The sequence below is a fragment of the Coenobita brevimanus genome, chromosome 20 (assembly GCF_032717465.1).
Source record: "Coenobita brevimanus isolate Jiangsu-jjx chromosome 20, ASM3271746v2, whole genome shotgun sequence".
In the NCBI taxonomy this organism is placed as follows: domain Eukaryota; kingdom Metazoa; phylum Arthropoda; class Malacostraca; order Decapoda; family Coenobitidae; genus Coenobita; species Coenobita brevimanus.
The window spans coordinates 12,662,893-12,683,009 of record NC_136973.1 but is presented as its reverse complement, the minus strand read 5'-3'; the positions used below and the strand labels follow the sequence as shown (position 1 = coordinate 12,683,009).

General features: G+C 44.1%; 1 protein-coding gene across 1 annotated transcript in view; it reads left to right on the top strand.

Annotated features, from left to right (window-relative positions):
• LOC145391976 (CDAN1-interacting nuclease 1) overlaps positions 1-20,117 on the top strand; it is a 186,816-nt gene that overhangs the window by 42,485 nt on the left and 124,214 nt on the right. The window contains exon 4 of the mRNA XM_080266488.1: positions 10,129-10,265. Within this exon, the coding sequence (XP_080122614.1) occupies positions 10,129-10,265 (137 nt within the window). The remainder of the gene's footprint in view (positions 1-10,128; positions 10,266-20,117) is intronic.

The window sequence follows — 20,117 nt, the reverse complement described above, 5'->3', positions numbered from 1 at the left end:
CAAGAAGGGGAAGGAACTCTACTGCAAGTGACGACATTCCATGGAAAATCTCTACGAGGCGGTGTGTAAGTGGTATAAGCAGGAGAAAGCAGAGCGTGTTCCTGTTCGAGGTGTTGATACTCAGTATGCGACACAGAGGCTTGCTCGTCACATAGGCCACGAGAATTTCAAGTGCAGGGATGGCTGGCTTTGGCACTTTAGGCAGCATCATGACATTGTGAATAAGGCAATCACGGGCGAGCTTCTAAGCGCTGACGCCAATGCAGTGGACCCCTTCATAGACCAGTTTTGTGAGCTGAAGCAGAATGAGGGCCTCCATGTCTTCCAAATATACAACACTTAAGAAACTGGTCTTTTTTTTTGGAAGTAACTCCCCCAAAATATGCAGGCCTGCAAGACTATAAGCAGCACTCCGGGGAGGAAGAGTGCGAACGATTGCATATCAGTGTTGGCGTGTGCTAACGCCAACAGGTCCCACCGCATGAAACCAGTCGTGGGTAAGAGTAGGAAGGCAAGGGCTCTCAAAGATATTATGGACAAGTTTCCTATGGAATACCACAGCATCCTTTCTGCCTGGTTTACCCAGGAGATTGTCAACGACTGGTTCCATCACAGTTTTGACCCCTCCGTTCAGCAGCACCAGGTCTGGTATGGCAGCAGCAGGGAGGATGCAAAGGCTGTGCTCCTCCTTGACAACGCCCCAGCTCACCCTTCCACTGCGAAATTGTGTTTCAGGGATGGAAAAATAAAAGGCAATATTTTTGCCTCCTAACATGACTGCCTTACTTCAGCCAGTGGACCAAGGGGTGATTGAAAATACCGATGGGCATTATCAAAATATTTACCTGGACCAGTGCTTAGTGGTGACTGAGGATGGGATGGAGGAGGAGGTGTATGTGAACACCAAGGGGAAGAAAACACTGGACTGTTTCAAGAAGTACAATATCAAGGACACCATACTGAACTGAGCAGAGGCTTGGAGGAAAGTGCCAGTGACTACTCTCTGCAATGCGTGGTGCAAGCTCCTCAAAACCCCCCGCCCAGAAGCCTGATTTCGAGGGTTTGAGCCACCAGAGGCAGCAGAAATGTTGGCTGCAGCTGGCCAAGGCTCCATCCCTGCAGAAGAGGTGGAAGAGTGGCTGGACGAGGATGGTGGTCTGCCTGGATACCACAACCAGACAGAGGAGGAAATAGTCCAGGAATTGACCATGCCTGAACCACCTGTGGAGGAGGAGGAGGAGGAGAGGACACATTGGCCATCCCTCTCTGCTGCCATCAATGCAGCAGACACATTCTGGACTGTTGCAAACAACATTGGTGGATTTCTGGGGGAGAATTCTGAGCTCCTCAGATGGATTAGGCAGGACCTTATGAAGAGAAACCAGGCCAGGCAAGCCCAGCAGAAAATTTCGGACTTCTTTAAGTATGTCGCCTTGCCACCTGTGAAAATAAAATAAAAACATACAGTGTCAGAGACCTCGAGTGTGCCTGTTGCTTCAATGACCTCTGTGAGCCCCCCCAGTTTGGCTTCTGGCACCAGCACACCTTCCTCACTGACACAAATGACACCAGAGCCACAGGAATTAATATTCACTGTATCATGATGAATGAGTGAATAAAATGATATATGGTGTATATAGTACTGTACAGTACTGAAGTGTGAATACTGTTCTGTTATGCTCAGGTTGTGTTTTTTATTGTTAAGTATAGTGCCCTAGTGATACAGCAAAAAAAATTTTGGTGTGTACAATGTGGTGTGCTCTGGTGTACAGGTGAACTGTGTGGTGCCAGCATCTAACTTCTTCAGAAATTCCCCCCTGCCTTCCTCCTCTTCCTGTGGTGACTACAGCATCACTTCATGGCACTTCATGACATGGTAAGTGTACTGTAACAGTACCACATTATATTGTATTCTTATTATAGGTATTTTATTTATATATACAGCTTCGTACACGATGTTATTTACATGTTTAACTACATAAACCGTTGAATTCTCTGTGTGAAACTTCATAGAGTAAGTTTTGGTTGTGGTTGTGCACATAGGACTGAACGACTCCACGGATATAGCGACCTTGGGTTGGTAATCCCCTCGAATAATAATGACCATTGGATATAGCGAATTATTGGATATAGCGACCCACCCCTCCCCCCAATTAGTTCGTTATATCGAGGGTTTACCTAAACTTTCATTATATACACTATTTACGCATCACCGTCAGTTAGTTCATCACTTGGAAGTTCTCCAACTTTGACTGGAAGTCGGGAGTAAGCACAATATCTTTGGCGGTGCGGTGTGACCCAGATGTGCGTCAGATGGTTACTTTCAGATCCCATCTGCGACTGATATGGATAGATAGTCCATTTTGGTGTTGAGTGGGTAGAGGCATGGAGTATTTGTAGCATGGAAACGCAACCTGGTTTATGTAATTGGGTCACAGTCAAAATTATGGTGCTGGGAAGTTGGGGTTCTGTGCTAAATTTGTGTATTTTCACATTCACTTTGTTTTTATATATATATGACATTATTATAAGGCATGGGATGGGAGAAAGGGTGTCTGTCATCTCTTTTTCTGTCACACACTAAGGGCAGACTCAAATAATTTCATACAAATATGAGGAAAACTGTGTCCATATATATATGGACTCGGCAGTTTAGGGTACTGTGAGTTAGTCTGTATATGTAGGGACTCGGCAATTTTGACACTATTGGTTTGTCTGTATACAGGTATATACGGACACGGCACGGAATGGGTTAAACTCCATTTGAGGCTTTTGCAACTGTCACACTCAGACCATTGCTTCTCATCAAGGCCTTTGTAGCATCAACTACTTGCCCATCTTGTGCCCCTCTGCTTTCCACTTCTTTTGCACATTCTCTCTCTCTCTCTCTCTCTCTCTCTCTCTCTCTCTTTCTCTCTCTCTCTCTCTTTCTCTCTCTCTTTTCCCCCCACTGCCTTCAGTTAGTGAAACACACTCCCCAATTCAGCCCTCTCTCCACTTGCTGTAACGTTGCACTAGGAGTCACCCTTTCTCTCAGCGACCATCGCTTTACTGTCATCTGCATTAACTTTCAAGGCATGATGCTCACAGACATCTACAGAACTCTGTACCAGTCTACCAAGCTCGTGCCTATTTTTTGCAAACAGCATGCATCATTTGCAAGCACCAGATTGAAATTACTTCATTCACAACCACTCATTGCCAGTGCCATGCCTCTCTCCATTACACATTTGTACTTCTATTGTAATTGTGTGGTTGGTGAGGGCACCCGTCACCCACTCACTTAGTATAGTGGTACATTACTCCATGATAACTCTGCATTGTGTGACAAGCCAAATGATTTCCAGTAAGCCAGGAAATCATTTAAGACACTGGGTGGTACTTGTATAACTAACCAATACATGTTCCCTACATGTTAGCAAGTGGGTTGGTGGAGGGTTAGTGGCCCTCCTTGGAAAACAGCTAGCCAAAAAGAGTAACAAAATGCCTTGGACCAGGACTGACCGAAGGCGATGACCATCGACTACACAAAGGACAGTGCAGATTTCAGCGTGGAATGATGAGGTGAAAGAGAGAGATGGTCCAGGTGCTTGAGGATGCAAAACTGGGCATATGTGGATTGACTGAGACTGAGACTGAAAGGACAAAGGAGGATGTGTATATTGTGTGCAAGAGATAGAAGGAGAATATAATAGTGTAGGAGGATGTATATATTGTGTGCAAGAGATAGAAGGAGAATATAATAGTGTATGGATAAGTTTGTTCAAGGATTGTGTGGGTAAGATTGAAAGTAGTAATACTTGCATGGGCGATTGTGTGTATTTGTGCAAACTGAAGACCATGCAAGCAGAGTGAAAGAAGAGTTCTGGACAAATGTGGAAGCTTGCTTGGAACAACTTGAGAGGAGTGAGAGAGTGTTTTTAATTGGAGATATGAATGGAAGAGTAGGAAATGTGAAGATGGATGGAGTAGTAGGAGAGTTGGGTGTTCTTGCAGAAGTGTATGAGACTGGCAGTGCTGTAGTGGACATTTGTGCTGGTAGGGAGTTGATGATAGCCAGTACCCTCTGCAGGCACAAAACGATCCACAGGTATACATGGCAAGTGATGGGAAGGGTGAGTGGTGGACTGAATGAACAGAAAGCAGTGATTGATTATTTGTGTGTGGATGAGAGAATGAGAAGATATGTGCTCGATACAAGTGCATAATTATAGAGGTTGGGGGAGTGGACTGTCAGATCACCAGTTGGTGGTGGCAAATGTCAGAGTTCAAGTGCAATGGAGGAATAGAAGGAGAGAAGGACAGGAGGAAGTAGTCCATACAAGGAGGGTGGAAAGGTTGCAAAAAAAAAAAAAAAAAAAAGGCAGAATATAAGAGAGAAGTGGAGGAGTGATTGGGTAAATACAGTTTGGAGCAGATGGGGGAGGTGGACTTTTTTTTTTTTCTTTTTTTTTAAGAAAGAGGGAACCAAAGGGCAGAAGCCCACAATATTGCTCCCTCCAAGAAAAACAAAAAAACTGAGAGCTAAATTCAAGATCTGTTCCTTTCGTGTGTGCAAGATACCCATAGAACAAATCTATGCAACATGTGAGGTGATGTATGGGGTGAAGAGAAGGTGAAAGGGGGTGCAAGGAACAAGGCATGGTGGAATGAAGAGGTGAGACAAGCTGTAGCACAAAAGAAGAAAACATGGAGGAAGTTGAGAGATGGAACAGAGTTATATGTAGAGAGGGAGAGAGAGGTGAATACATTAGTTAGAGAGTGGATGAGGAATTTGGAAGGAAATTGTGTGTAAAATGTTGGGAATGTAAGAAATGTTCCAGAAGAAGGGAAAGAGAATTAAACTGTGATAAAGAAGGCAGTGGTGGAGTGAGAGATAAAAATGGCAGATTGCTTGTGGAGAAGGGAGAAAAAGTGAGCAGGTGAAGAGAACACTTTCAAGAATTGCTGAACATAGAAAATGAAAGCAATGTATGTATTAGTGGTTAGGGGAATGGCTGGGAAAAGGAGGGAGAAGAGAAGGATGGAAGACATCAGTAGGATGGAAGTAATGGAAGCAACGAAGAAAGTCAAAATGGGGAAAGCCCCTGGAATTGATGGAGTGTGTGGTGAAATGCTGGAGCATGGGGGAGACATAGTAGTAGAATGGATGTGGAAGACATGCAGATTGTCCTTGGAGGAAGGTAGAGCCTTGGAGAATTTGAAGTCAGGTATAATTATTCCTCTGTACAAAGGAAAAGGGAAAAAAGAAGTGTGTGGTAAATCACTGGGGCATTTGTCTTAGTGTAATAGGAAAAGTATATGGAAGGATTCTTATTGACCGAGTTAGGAAAATAACAGAGGAATTAGTTGGAGAAAAACAGGGAGGTTTTAGAAGGGGAATAGGTTGTGTATATCAGATATTCATCCTAAGGTCTTTAATGGAATACAGGCATTCCCCAGTTTAACATTGTAACTGGTTAGTTAAAACCCCATAATTAGGTGGGGTATCGTATATTTGGGTACTAAAAACCCCATCGTTAGGTGGGGTATCATATATCGGGGTACTTTTAACATGTAAAGTAATGGGGAGCATTTACCAGTCATGGGTTTCCCCCTCAGCCAAGTCCAAAACCCACCCAAATGAGCCCAAAAACAAGTTTAAAGCCAATCAAAATGCTTAACAGCTGTAAAATAAGCTAACCTAAGCCTAACACCTGTAAATAACTCACTAAAACCAACAAATAAAATCTGACAGTTGTCAAATATAGTCTGGAAAATATCAGGTTTAGTAAACTGTACCCCAAAATGACAGTGTTCACCCCACCTATGGCTAAAACACATTAATCTTAGTTTAAAAACAGTTTATAAATCAACCTAAACACAGTTGTGGTCTAAAAAATTGTCAAAATTGGTTAAAAAAAAAAATCAAAACCCATTGTTAAACTGGGGTTTGGCCATCTTTAATTGGGGTATGGTGGTATTTCTACCCCCATCGTTAAGCTGAGGTATCACATCTAGGGGTATCGTATATCGAGGTATTACTCTAGTTTCTTGAGAAGGGAAAGAAATTGTATTCGGCCTTCATGGATTGATGACAGAGTGGATAGACAAAGAATGTGGAAAATATATAAAAAAAATGTGGAGTAAATGGCAACCAGTTGAATGCCATGAAAAATGTGTATGAGGGTACTAAGACTGCAGTGTGTGTGTGGATGGTGAACTGAGTGAATTCTTCTATCTGCATGATGGATTGAAACAGGGATGTGTCATGTCTCCATGGTTGTTCAATCTGTATATGGACGGAGTTATAAAAGAGGTACAAGGTAGGGCAGTGGATGTAGGAGTGGCCCTAATGAGAAAGGGCAGCATTTGGAAACGTCCATTTCTGTTGTTTGCAGATGATACTTTATTGTTAAGTGAAGACGAAGGGCAACTGCAAGGCTTGGTGAATGAGTTTGGGTGGATGTGTTAGAATCTATAGGTGAATCTAGAGAAGAGTAAAGTTGTGGTCTTCAAGAGGGATGAAGTCACTGAATGTACAGTGAGGTTGGATGATGAGGAAATGGAAAATGTGAGTGCATTTAAGTATTTGGGTAGTGTGATGAGTAAGGATGGAGAGGATGAAGTGCTTGAAAAGGTACAGCAGGGATGAAAGGTTGCTGATTCTTTGAAAGCAGTGATAAGAAGTGGGGAAGTGAACATGGAAGTAAAAAAGTTGTTGCATGATATTGTAGTATTGTGATAGCAGCTCTTACATATGGAAGCAAAGCTTGGATCTTGTTGGAAGGACACAAGTCAAGAGAGAGCAGTGGAAATGAGTTATTTGAGAGGCGCATGTGGAGTTACATGGAGAGACAGACTGACAAATGAGGAAGTGAAGATGCATTTTGGTGTGGATGTGGATGCGATAGAAGACATTTGGAGAAATACACTGAGGTGTTTTGTCCATGTGGAAAGGATGGAGAATGAGAGACTAATGAGGAAAGTGTATATGAGTGAGGTGGATGGAGGGAGAGGGAGGGGGAGGCTGAGGATGAGATGGAGGGATGGAATGGAGAGGTATATACTGTATATGAGAGAGGGAATGTGAGTTGGGTGGGGGGCAGCAAAATGGCGTGGGGCATTTCGACATGGATGTGATTTGTTTGTGGCCACCCCTTAGGGGATTAAGGAGTGTGGCTATAGATAGATAGTAACCCCACCCATATAGATATCGACATCAGATGCGGACATCACATTACCTTGTCTGATGCTAACAACAATCTTGAATCATTCACTTAGATGCCCATTTACCCTTATGCGTGCTTGACTACCAGTGTAAAAGTTCCTAACAGTACTTGGCAGCACCTGCATCATCCATTTACTAAATTTTCCATAATCCTTCTAGGTTTACCTTGTTATATGATTTTCCAGACCCATAAATGTCCCAAATACCTTATAATCCTTTTTATAAGCCTTCTCCACTATGTCTTATTGCAGATATTTGATATACACATCCCCTACAACTCCTTTCACTCTGTTACCCACCTTGCATTCTGATATATTCCTGATATATCCTTTAATTTCTGAAGTGACAATTCATCCATATATCTTTCCCACAACACTTGAGACCTACGCGAAGATCAAATTTACCCTCATTTTGCCACACGGGCGTGGGAAGTAATTCCATCTTGTGCGGTGTTTGTGATAAATGGGTGCACAAGAGATGTAGTGGTATCAGAGGTAGACTGCAAGATAATGCTGATTTTATGTGTACGGCATGTCGGGGAGAGCAGGTGGAGATTGTCAGGCGTGAAAGGATTGAACTTGCTGGTGAATCTCTTGAGTGTGTGGAAGAGTTTTGTTATTTGGGAGACATGTTGTGTGCTGGAGGTGGGGCTGGAGCTAGCTCTGTGGCTAGGGTGAGAAGGGGTTGGAAGAAGTTCAGGGAGTTCTTGCCTCTTCTGACATTGAGAGGGCTCTCCTTACATGCTAAGAGGTCTTTGTATGCAGCATGTGTTAGGAGTGTAATGCTGTATGGTAGTGAGACCTGGGCAATAAAGGAGGAGGATATTCGTCAGCTCAGACGTTCAGAAATGACAATGATTAGGTGGATGTGTAGTGCGTCCCTGTGTGCAAGGTCTGGGGGGACTGGGTTTACGATGGAAGAGTTGAGAGGTAGGATGGGCCTGGAGTGTATTGGTGTTGTGATTAGGAGAGGTAGATTGAGATGGTTCGGACATGTGGAGAGGATGGGGGATGATAATTGGGTGAGGATGGTGAGAAGTGTTAATATTGAGGGTGGGGTTATGAGGGGTAGACCAAGAAAGACATGGGACGAGGTTATTAAGTGTGACCTCAGGGTTAAGGGACTGAACAGGGAGGCTGCAATGGATCGTGCAGTGTGGAAAGTCGCCATTAGGTGACCAAGGCCAAAACATGCAAGCATGTTGGAGCCTTTAACCCCTAAAAGACGGGTGTCCGCATATGTTGTCCAAGGGTACTGTACTATAGCCAGAAAGACAGGTGTCTGCATATGCTGTCCAAGGGTACTAGGGACAAAAGGACAAGTGTCCGCATTTTCTTTCCAAGGGTACTAGGGCCAAAAAGACAGGTGTCTGCATATGCTGTCCAAGGGTACTAGGGCCAAAAAGACAGGTGTCTGCATATGCTGTCCAAGGGTACTAGGGCCAAAAAGACAGGTGTCTGCATATGCTGTCCAAGGGTACTAGGGCCAAAAAGACAGGTGTCTGCATATGTCGTCACATCCCCCCACCCCCGCCCCACCCCCTACCCCTCTACCACCACAACCAAACACCACCATCCCCACTACCCCCACCCCCTCACCTCAACCCTCCCAACACCACCTCCACTGCCCCCTCATCCAACCTACCACTCTCACTCCCAAACCCCCACCACTCACCACCCCCACACTCACCAGTCCCCCATCCCCCCACCCACCCACTCCCACACACCCACAACTATCTCAGTCCCACATCACCCTCGCCATCCCCACCACCACCCCTCCACCCCCACAACCCCCACCCCCCACTGTCCCCACATCCACCCCAACCCCTACCCCCACCCACTACTCTCTTCCACCCCCCACACCCTCACCCCTCACTGCCACCCCCCCATCCCCCAAATCCCCCACTTCCACCCCCACCCCCCCATCCCACTCCGCCAACCCCACCTCAAACCCCCCACCCATCACTCCCCACCCCCCACCCTACCCCCAACCCCTAATCCCCCACGACCCCCAACCACCCCCCTATTCCCCCGCACCCCCCCACCACCCCCTTCCACCCCCTCACCCCCCCACAAACCCCCCACCGTATCACACACGCCGATTATGCCCATCCTTAGCTACATCAAAACACTCTGATGCCCGTCTTTTAGGGATTAAAAATGGAACAAAACGAAACGATACTTTGCTCACTTTTATTCATGTAGAGGGGTAAAGTCACAGCATTTTTCCACTTTGCTGGTACAGTTTCACTAATCCACACCCTCTTACATATCTCTAACAAACATTTCATTCCTCTCTCTACACTACACTTACCGGTAATCTTTTTTGCATACACTTAATCACACCTGTTGCTATCCCATTTTTCAGCCACTTCACAGTATTCTTTACTTCTGCTAGTGTCACATTTCCTGGCACTACATTTCTTCTCTGCACACCACCAACCAATCTTGTTTACAGGTGCTCTGCTCATGCAGTTCCCTTTTATCAGCCATTCAAAATATTCTGTGTGTGCTCCTTATTTCTTCTGGTTTTCATCCCTTACACGTTCACACTTCGTTAATCTTTTATTTATACATATTTTGCACCTCTTTCTGGAATACTTTCTTATTATCAGAGTAATTTGCATTAATTTTTCCCTACAAGAGCATCATTGACCTACTTCTTTTTCCTTTTTAACTGTATGTAACCTCCATTTGATTTATAAATTGTTTGGCTGGATACTTTGATAGTTGGTGATAATTTTGTAAGCACCTTTGCTGCAGAGGGTACTGTCATGGTGCATTCTTAATTACTAGTACCATACCTGTATATAAAATGTAATTATAAACTGTGGTCTAAAGATGCAGTAATTTATGACTAAGGTGGTGGTAGGCTATGTATTTATAAGAGAAAGCTGGGACTTTAGGATGTTGTTTCAGGTACCTGGAGAGTGTAGGGAGTGGTGCAGCTCCTGGGTTGCTTGTAGAGATGGCACAGCAGCTGGATTATTCCCCTGCTATGTTGGCCAAACTTGTCCTTGAACAGTACCTTCTGGCTCGCTGCCCAACCACTTCAGGTATGAAATCATACTTCCTTGTTGTTGTCTCTGTTCCCTGTGTTTATATTTGTGCTATTTGGATTCTTCAGTTCGTATTATTAGCCACAGTGCCATGGAGGTACTGTGTTTAGCAAGAATATTTATATGTGTTTTGGAAATAAAATGTAATGTAGGGATGCCTAATGGTCTCTTTTCTATACCAAGGAAACCATTTACTACGCTGGGTGGTAACCATATAACCGGGGTATTTGGCGGGGTTAAGTGTCCCCCAGATTCCCCTCTCTAAAATCGCTTAAGCAGTTGTTTCAGAGAGCCTCGGAGGGCCCAATACCTGCCCAGGGCCCCGACCAAATGGGTAGATTTGTGTGGCCGTATGCAGTGTGAGGTGAATGAGGAGAGAAAGAGGGTGGAAGTGGTGAATATGTTCAAGAGTGCGAGATATGCCATGATGGCACTGTGTGAAACAAAGATGAAGGGTATGAAGTGGAGGAGTGGGAGGGTGTGAAATGTGTAAGATTAAGCATGAACGGGTGAAGAAGATGCAAGAAAGGAGTTGCCTTGTTGATGAATGAGGTGTGGCAGAGTGGAATGAGAGATTACAAATGTGTCAGCTCGGGGTGTATGTATGTCAAGTTCAAGTTTGAGAAGGTGAAAGTGGTGGTGATTGTAATGTATGCATTGTGTGAAGACAGGGGTGAGAGAGAGAGAAAGATAGGTTTTTGAATGAGCTGGATGAAGTAGCGGGAGAAATGCCCTGGAGGTATAAAGTGATCATAATGGTTGATGTGACTGGAAGAGTAGGCACTGGTCCTGAGGATAACATAATGGGTTGTCATGGAGTACCAGGAAAAAATGATAATGGGAAGCGACTGGAGGATATGTGTCAGGAAAGGAGGTTGTGCATTTGTAACTTGTATTCCAAACACAAAGATGTACATTAATATACTTGGTATAGAGGGAACAGGGATCGTGTTGAAAGGAGCCTGATTAATTATGTGCTCGTAGAGAGATCGATGCTGGGAATGGTTGCTGATACAAGGGCTGTGAGAGGACGATGTGGAGGTCTGTCAGATCATATGATTGTGGTATGCAAGATCAATGTGAGAGGAGTGAGGTGAATCAGGAGAGAGAGGGAGCAGTCAGGGAGAATGACTGAAAGTTGAGAAGCTGAGGATCAAAGAAATGGCAGATGTATACAGGTCCAAGTTAGGGAAGGAGTTAGAATCAGAGAATTGGAATGAAATGGATCTGGACAGTCTGTGGAATGCATATAGGGCATGCTTAGTTAGAAATGCTTAAGCGATGTGTGGTGTGGCCAGAGTAACAACAAAGAAGAAAGATATGGTGGGATGAGAAGGTTAAGACAGCAGTGGAGTAAAAGAGGTATAATTGGCTAAAGTGGTTACAGGACAGGGGTTTAGTTGAAATAAGAACTGAATTGATTGAGAGCAAGAAGGATGTAAAGAGACTAGTGAAGAAGAAAAAGAAGGAGGTAAATGATGATCTAGGAAGAAAAATGAATGCAAACTACTCTGAAAATAGGAAGTTATTCTGGAACGAGGTGAGGAAATGTAGAAGTGAAAGCAGAAAGAAATGTGAAGGTGTGAAGGATGCAGGTGGTAGACTATTAACCCTTGGGGATGAAGTAAGGACCAGATGGAAAGAATATTTTGAAAGCCTGATGAATGGGAATAGAGAGAGCAGAACCACTGTAAACTTGATTGGTTTTGGGGGGGTGCAGAGAAGGAATGCAGTGCCAGGAAATGTGACACTTGCATAGGTGAAGAGTGCTGTGAAGTGGCTGAAAAATGGGAAAGCAGCTGGGGTTGATGAGGTGTATGCAGAGATGATTAAGTGTAGTGGAGCGAGGGGAATGAAGTCCTTGTTGGAGATGCGTAAGAAGGCATGGATGATTGAAACTGTGCCTGCAGAGTGGTAAAAGGCTGTGATTGTACCCTTTACAAAAATAAAGATGAGCGAAGTGAGTGCAAGAATTATCGTGGCATAAGTTTATTGAGTGTGGTGTGGGGAAGGTATATGGAAGAATTATTATAGAGAAAGTAAGAGAGATATCAAAAGTCCTATGGAGTGATGAACAGGGTGGCTTTAGGAGTGGCAGAGGATGTGTGGGTCAAATATTTGCATTGAGAGATAGTGGAGAAGGCTTGTGAGAAGGAATATAAGGTTTTTATGGCATTCATGTATCTGGAAAAAGCAGATGACCAAATGAACAGAAGGATTTGGAAGGTTTTGTGCATGTACGGTGTAGATGGTAAGCTGCTAGGTGCCGTCAAGAGTTTTTATGATGGTAGTGAAGCATGTGTAAGGGTTAATGGGCATCTAAGTGAATGGGTCACGATCGGTGTGGGCATCCGTCAAAGTTGTGTGATGTCCCGATGGTTGTTCAGTATATATGTGGATGGGGTGATGAGAGAAGTAAAAACAAGAGTAATGGAGAGGGGGATGGCTTTGGTAATGAATGGTGATGGATAGAATATCTCAATTTGGTGTATGCTGATGATGCAGTACTACTTGCAAATAACGGACAAGAACTTGGTAGAGTAGTGCAGAGTTTTACTGATGTCTGTGAGCATCATGCCTTGAGAGTAAATGTAGAAAAGAGTAAAGTGATGGTTATTGAGAGAGAAGGTGACTTCCAATGCGATGTTACAGTGAATGGAGTGAGACTGGAATTGGTGAGAGGGTTCAAATACCTTGGTACAGTGATAGAAAAAAGAGGAAAATGTGCAAAAGATATGGAAAGTAGTATGACACAAGGAAGGAAAGTACTGTAGCTGGTGCAATGAAGGCCTTGATAAGAAACAGAGGCTTGAGTGTTGCAGCTGCATGAGGCTTGCATGAAGGAGTGTTGGTGCCAACTTTAACATATGGATGTGAGACTATGGTGTGGCATGAAAATGAAAAGTCAAGAGTGAGAGCAGTGGAGATGGGACTGGTGAGGAATGTATGTGGATTACAGAGAGTGGATAGGATACAAAATAGTGTGATTCGTGAAAGATGTGGAGTGAGGAAGTCTGTGGACACCAGAATCGAAGAGAGTGTACTGAGATGGTATGATCAAGTGGAGAGAATGGATAACAATAGAGTGGTGAAAAACGTATATGTGAGTGAATCTGAAGGCAGGAGGAGGTGAGGTAGGCCAAGGAGAAGGTGGATGGATATGGTGGATGACTGTGCAAGGAAGAGAGGTTTGGAAGTCGGTGAGGCTAGTTGACTGAGGAGAGATCGAACTTGCTGGATGAATATTGTGAGGAGAAGTGCATGATCAGGGATTTGACACCCGTTTTTAATGTGGCAGTGTCCAGATTGACTCTGTTGGATACCTGGTATGTGACACTACAGAACATGAAGGTTTTTGGTGTATCAGATAGAGCGAGGATGCCGGGGCTTGAATGGTGAGTGAATGGAAACATGGCCCATTGGATTGGGCAGATTTGGGCTGTCTGGACAATGCTACTCCTCACCCTGCCCTAAGGTGGGAAAGGAGGTCCATATGATGATGATGATGATGATGACTTTTTGTATTATTCTGCCTCGTGATGTAGTATGTTGAGGTACTTGAGCCATGTGTGGCCCATAAGAGTTCACATCCAGGGAATGGTTGGGGTTTATTGTTTAAATACTGCCACTTAGTAGAGAGCAACTAGTCACTCATCATCATCATCATTATCATTATCTGGACCTCCTTTCCCACCTTAGGGCAGAGTGAGGAGTAGCAATGTCCAGACAGCCCAAATTTGCCCAGTCCAATGGGCCACACTTCCATTCACTGAGCATTCAAGCCCCCGGAATCCTGGCTCTGTCTGATATGCCAAAAACATTCACCATGCTCTTTAGCTTCATAATAATGTTTCCGATAGAGTCAGCTAGTCACTCACCTTAAATATTTGGACTAAGTAACCAAACTCCCAGAGCTCCGTGCTCCTAATGAAGCAATAAAGGATTAGATAATGGATAGGTAGGTAGCTTGGCTACTGCAAGACTGGTGTATTCAGGTTGGAAGTGAAGAAAAGTCTGAACCAAAGGGTAGTTACAGTAATTAAATACCTACATATTTTCATTGTACAGGATATATGTAATAAATTCAAGAACAACTTGCCTTTGAAGAGTCACTGATTGGTCACCCCTGCTTTACTACTTGTATGACAGTGGTAGACACTGCATGGGAAAAAATAATGATGCATACAGCAGAGTGAGAGCAGTGGAAATGAGTTATTTAAGAGAAGCATGTGGAGTTACATGGAGAGACAGACTGACGACTGAAGAAGTGAAGAAGTGTCAATATTCCCATATCTACTGCAATTGATATCCTAGGTGTTACTCTAAACCCCAACTTAAGCTGGACAGCTTATGTTAAATCGCTTGCTAAAAATGCTTCTTAAAAACTGGGACTTATGTACAGAGTTTGTGAGTTCTTCACTGACGAGCAGATGGCCACAATATACAGTAGGATCTCACCAATAACGATTTCAACAATAACGTTTTCGGCAATAACAGTAACTTTGAATAGATACCCAGTTTCTATAATAATGTTTGGATTCACATGAATAACGGTTATTTCGTGAATGCCAAGTTGTTATTCTGCAAATACAGTATGTCCATAAAAAGAGGAGGAATGAAACAGACAAACAAGAAAAGATGAAGGAAATTGCTGAAAATGTGAGCATTAGTGAGGAGGAGATGGAGGATCCTCCCCTCGCCACCTCCCCTGACTCACCCACCACCATCCCCTCCACCTCCACTGCCCTACCTGACTCACAAGCTGCCTCCCCCTCCAGCGCGGTAGCACAGTGGTAGCGCGCTGGTAGCGCGCTGGACTTGTGATCGGGGGATTGCAAGTTCAAGCCTCGCCAGGGCTGCCGTGCCGGGAGGGGTAGCTCCCTCCTGTAACCCTAGCGGGGCTATATAGTCCAATACAGGGCTTAGCTCAGAGGAACTCCATTTCTCCCATTTGCCTCCCCCTCCACCTCCACAGCCCCACCTTACACACCTGCTCCACCTGGCATACCTGCAACCCCCAACATAATGACTGTTGCTGCATTCTGGAAGAAATATAACATTCAACAGGCCGTAAATTTGTTCGTCAATGCCTGGAATAATACAACTTTCGCAACCATTAAACATGCCTGGTTGGCACTCCAGCCACAACTCAAGTCTGCTGAGACAGAGAGAGAGCAGCCATCAGAATTAATGACTAATGATTGGACTTGTAAATCAGATTTCATGAAAATACGAGAAACAGTATCACGATCAAGTGAATGCCCACCATCAGTCTCTCATCACTCACTCTCTTTCACAAAGCTAGCCAGCTGAGGAAGAACAACAGAGACGGGTTCAGTAGATGATGACACTGGGGACTTTCCTGAAGATTTTGACTTAATGGGGTCTGATGAAGTGTTGATGGAAGTTGGTGACCTTGGCGTGAGAGGCAGGAGTGGGGACGAGGCCAGTGAGGGTTCAGGGGGTATGCTGAAGTAGCGTCCCGGTGCAAGCCTTGAAACAGTCATCATACCAAACACCTCATAACTCCTTTAGAGTGAGTTTTATATTACTCATGATGATTTAATAACTAATCTTATTATTTCAGCTAAAGAAAAAGTAGTGATAGGAGGGCTCCAGGTGGGAAAAGTGGATAAAAGTCCTGGAGTGGTGGCACCAATAAACCCTTTATACATGTATTTTAATGTCATGCAAATAACGTTTTCGCTAATGACGGGGGTATTCTGGCACCAATTAGATGTTATTGGTGAGATCCTACTAGTCATGTGCATTCTCAGATCGAATACTGTTCGCCACTGTGGAGTGGATGTGGAGCAGTTGCATTCTGGCAGTTGGACAGATTTCAAAATAAAGCCATTAGATTAATCAATAATCCTGCCATAACACAGGCCCTTCCTCCATTATCAGTACGTAGAGTTGTTGCTTCTTTAGCATTATTTTATCAATATTTTTACCATAACTACTCTGACGAACTGGCTTCAATTGTGCCTCCCCTTCACATTTTCTCCTGAAATACCTGGGCAGCTGGGAGTGCCTATGAACTCGCATTCTCTCCTCTGCAGTGCAGAGCCTCTGCTTATCAAAATTCATTTATCCCCATAACTTCTATTCTCTGGAATTCACATCCTGGGGTATATGTGCAGGAGTAGGTGAGAATGAGAGGGCAAAAGAAGGAGTATGTATAGTTGTGAGTAAAAGATGGAAGAAGAGCATAAGAAAGTATGGATCAGTTGGGTCAAGGATTGTGTGGGTAAGATTGAAAGTTGGAATACAAATGTGGGTGATTGTGTGTGTGTATGCGCCAACGCAAGATCGTGCTAGAAGAGTGAGAGAAGAGTTCTGGACAAATGTGGAAGTGTGCATGGAAAAGTTTGGAAGGAATGAGAGAGTGTTTTTGATTGGTAAAGTAGGGAATGTGAAGGTGGATGGAATAGTTGGTGAGTGGGGTGTGCCTGCTGCGATAGATGAGAATGGCAGTGCGTTAGTGGACATTTGTGCTGGGAGGGGGTTGGTGATAGCCAATACCCTCATCAGGCACAAGATGATCCACAGGTATACATGGCGAGTGATGAGAAGGGTGGGTGGTGAACTTAATGAAAGGAAGGCAATGATTGATTATGTGTATGTGGATGAAAGGATGTGGAAATGTGTAATGGATGCAAGAGCTTATAGAGGTTGGGGGAGTGGACTTTCTGACCACTGTTTGGTGATGGCCAGAATCAAGGTCCAGTTAGGATGGAGAAATAGAAGAAGGGAGGGACGGGAAGAAGGAGTATTTGTAAGGAGAGTGGAAAGATTACAAGAGGATGAGAAAAAGGCAGAGTATAAGAGAGAAGTGGAGGAACGATTGGGCAAATATGAACTGGAGCAGATGGGGGGGCGTGGAAGGTGTGTGCAGGATATTTACAGAAGAAATATGTGCAGCATGTGATGTGGTGTGTGGGATGAAGAGAAGACGGAGGGGGGTGCAAGGAACAGCGTGGTGGAATGAAGAGGTGAGACAGGCTGTGGCACAAAAGGACAAAGAATACAATGAATGGATGAGAAATATGGGCGTGGAAGAAGTTGAGAGGCGGAAGAGAGAGTTATATGTAGAAAGAGAGAGAGAGGTGAAAAGATTAGTAAGAGAGAGTAAGAAGAGAGCAAATGAGGAATTTGGAAGGAACTTGAGTGTAAAATGGAGGGACTGTAAGAAAATGTTCTGGAAAGAAGTGAAAAGAGTAAGACAGGGTGGAAGTGAAGTTAGCAGGGGAGTGAAAGATAAAAATGGTAGATTACTAGTGGAGAAGGGAGAAAAAGTGAGCAGATGGAGAGAAAACTTTAAGGAATTGTTGAACATAAAGGATGGAAGGTAGAAAAAGTGAGCAGATGGAGAGAACACTTTAAGGAATTGTTGAACATAAAGGATGGAAGTAATGCGAGTATAAGTGGGTGGGGAATGGCTGGGAAGAGGAGGGGGGTGAGAAGACAGGAAGAAATCAGTAGGATAGAAGTTGTGGAAGCAATGAAGAAAGTTAAATTGGGGAAAGCCCCAGGAATTGATGGAGTGTGTGGTGAAATGCTGAAGTATGGGGGAAAGATAGTAGTAGAATGGATGTGGAAAATGTGCAGATTGGCTTTGGAGGAAGGTAGAGTCCCGGAGGATTGGAAGTCAGGTATAATTATTCCCTTGTACAAAGGAAAAAGGGAAAAAGAAGTGTGTGATAATCATAGGGGCATCTGTCTTGTTAGTATAATAGGAAAAGTGTATAGTAGGATACTTATTGACAGAGTTAGAGAAAGAATAGAGGCGTTAGTTGGAGAAGAACAGGGAGGCTTTAGGAAGGGAAGAGGTTGTGTAGATCAGATATTCATTCTTAGATTTTTAGTGGAAAAGTTTCTAGAGAAGGGAAAGAAGTTGTATGCGGCTTTCATGGATTTGGAGAAAGCATATGACAGGGTGGATAGACAAGGATTGTGGAAAGTATTAAGAATATATGGAGTAGATGGGAAGTTGTTGAATGCTGTGAAGATTATGTATGATGGTGCTAAGGCTGCAGTGCGTGTGGATGGTGAACTGAGTGAATTTTTCTCTTTGAGAGTTGGGTTGAAACAGGGATGTGTCATGTCTCCATGGTTGTTCAATCTGTACATGGATGGGGTAATAAAAGAGGTACAAGGTAGGGTAGTGGATGTTGGAGTGGCCCTGGTGAGAGAGGGTAGTGTTTGGAAACTCCCTGTACTGTTGTTTGCAGATGATACTGTGTTGTTGAATGAAGATGAAGGAGAGCTGCAAGGCTTGGTGGATGAAGTTGGGAGAGTGTGTAAGAAACGGAATCTAAAGATGAATGTAGGGAAGAGTGAAGTGATGGTCTTTGAGAGAGGTGAAGTCAGTGAATGTACAGTGAGGTTGGATGGTGAGGAATTGGAAAATGTGAGTACGTTTAAGTACTTGGGTAGTGTGATGAGTAAGAATGGAGGTTTGGAGGGTGAAGTGCTTGAAAGAGTACAGCAGGGAAGAATGGTTGCTGGTTCCTTGAAAGCAGTGATAAGAAGCAGGGAAGTGAGTATGGAAGTGAAAAAGTTACTACATGACAGTATTGTGATACCAACTCTAACGTATGGAAGTGAAGCTTGGACGTTGTTGGAAGGACACAAGTCAAGAGTGAGAGCAGTGGAAATGAGTTATTTAAGAGGAGCTTGTGGAGTCACATGGAGAGACAGGCTGACAAATGAGAATATAAAGGAGCGTTGTGGTGTGGAGGTGGATGTGATAGGAAGTGTTAGGAGGAATACACTGAGGTGGTTTGGCCATGTGGAGAGGATGGAGGGTGAAAGACTGATGAAGAGAGTGTATGTGAGTGAGGTGGAGGGGGGAAGAGGGAGGGGGAGGCCGAGGATGAGATGAAGGGATGGGGTGGAGAGGTATTTGAAAGAGGGGGGTGTGAGTTGGGAGCGGGGCAGTGAAATGGCGGGGAACAGGGCGACGTGGAGGTGATTTGTTTGTGGCCACCCCGAACGGGATTGAGGTTTCTGGCAATAGATAGATAGATAGAATTTAAATCCGGTTGTTATAAGTATTTTATGAATGGAGGATGCCTTTTGGCACATGGACTTATTTTTTTTTTCCTTTGTTTTTCCTTCATTCATTATAAAAAAAAAAAAAAAAAAAAGAAGAAGAAGCGTTGTGGTGTAGGTGTGAATGTGATAGAAAACTTTAGGAGAAATACATTGTGGTGGTTTGGCCACGTGGAGAGGATGTAAAGCAAGAGACTAACGAGGAGAGTGTATGCGAGTGAAGGGGAGGGAGAGAGAGGGAAGGGAAGGCTGAGGATGAGATGGAGGGATGGAGTGGAGAGATATATGAGAGAGGGGGATGTGAGCTGGGAGCAAAGCAGTGAAATGGGGCGAGGTGACATGGAGACAATTTGTTTGTTGTCCCCCCTTAAGGGATTAAGGCATCTGGTAATACTGTAGATAGATAGATGGACAAACAGCAGAGATGAATTATTTGAGTTCATGTGGAGGTGTGTGGATAGATAAGTTGACAGATGATTGTCCTGTCATAGCAGAAGGAACATAGACATAATAGCTAAAAGGAATACAGTATGTGATCAAGATGTGGAATGCATGGAAAATGATTGTCTAATGCTTTGTAAAGAATATATAGAGGTAGAGTTGTTGGGAGAAGTGGGGAGAAAGATATAAATTAATCTATCTATCTATCTATCTATAGCCCGACGCCCTAATCCCGCAAAGGGTGGCCGCAGACAAAACGCCTCCAAGTCACTCTGTCACCCACCATTTGACTACCCTCTCCCCAACTCACCCCCCCCCTCCCTCATATACCTCTCAACTCCATCCCTCCAC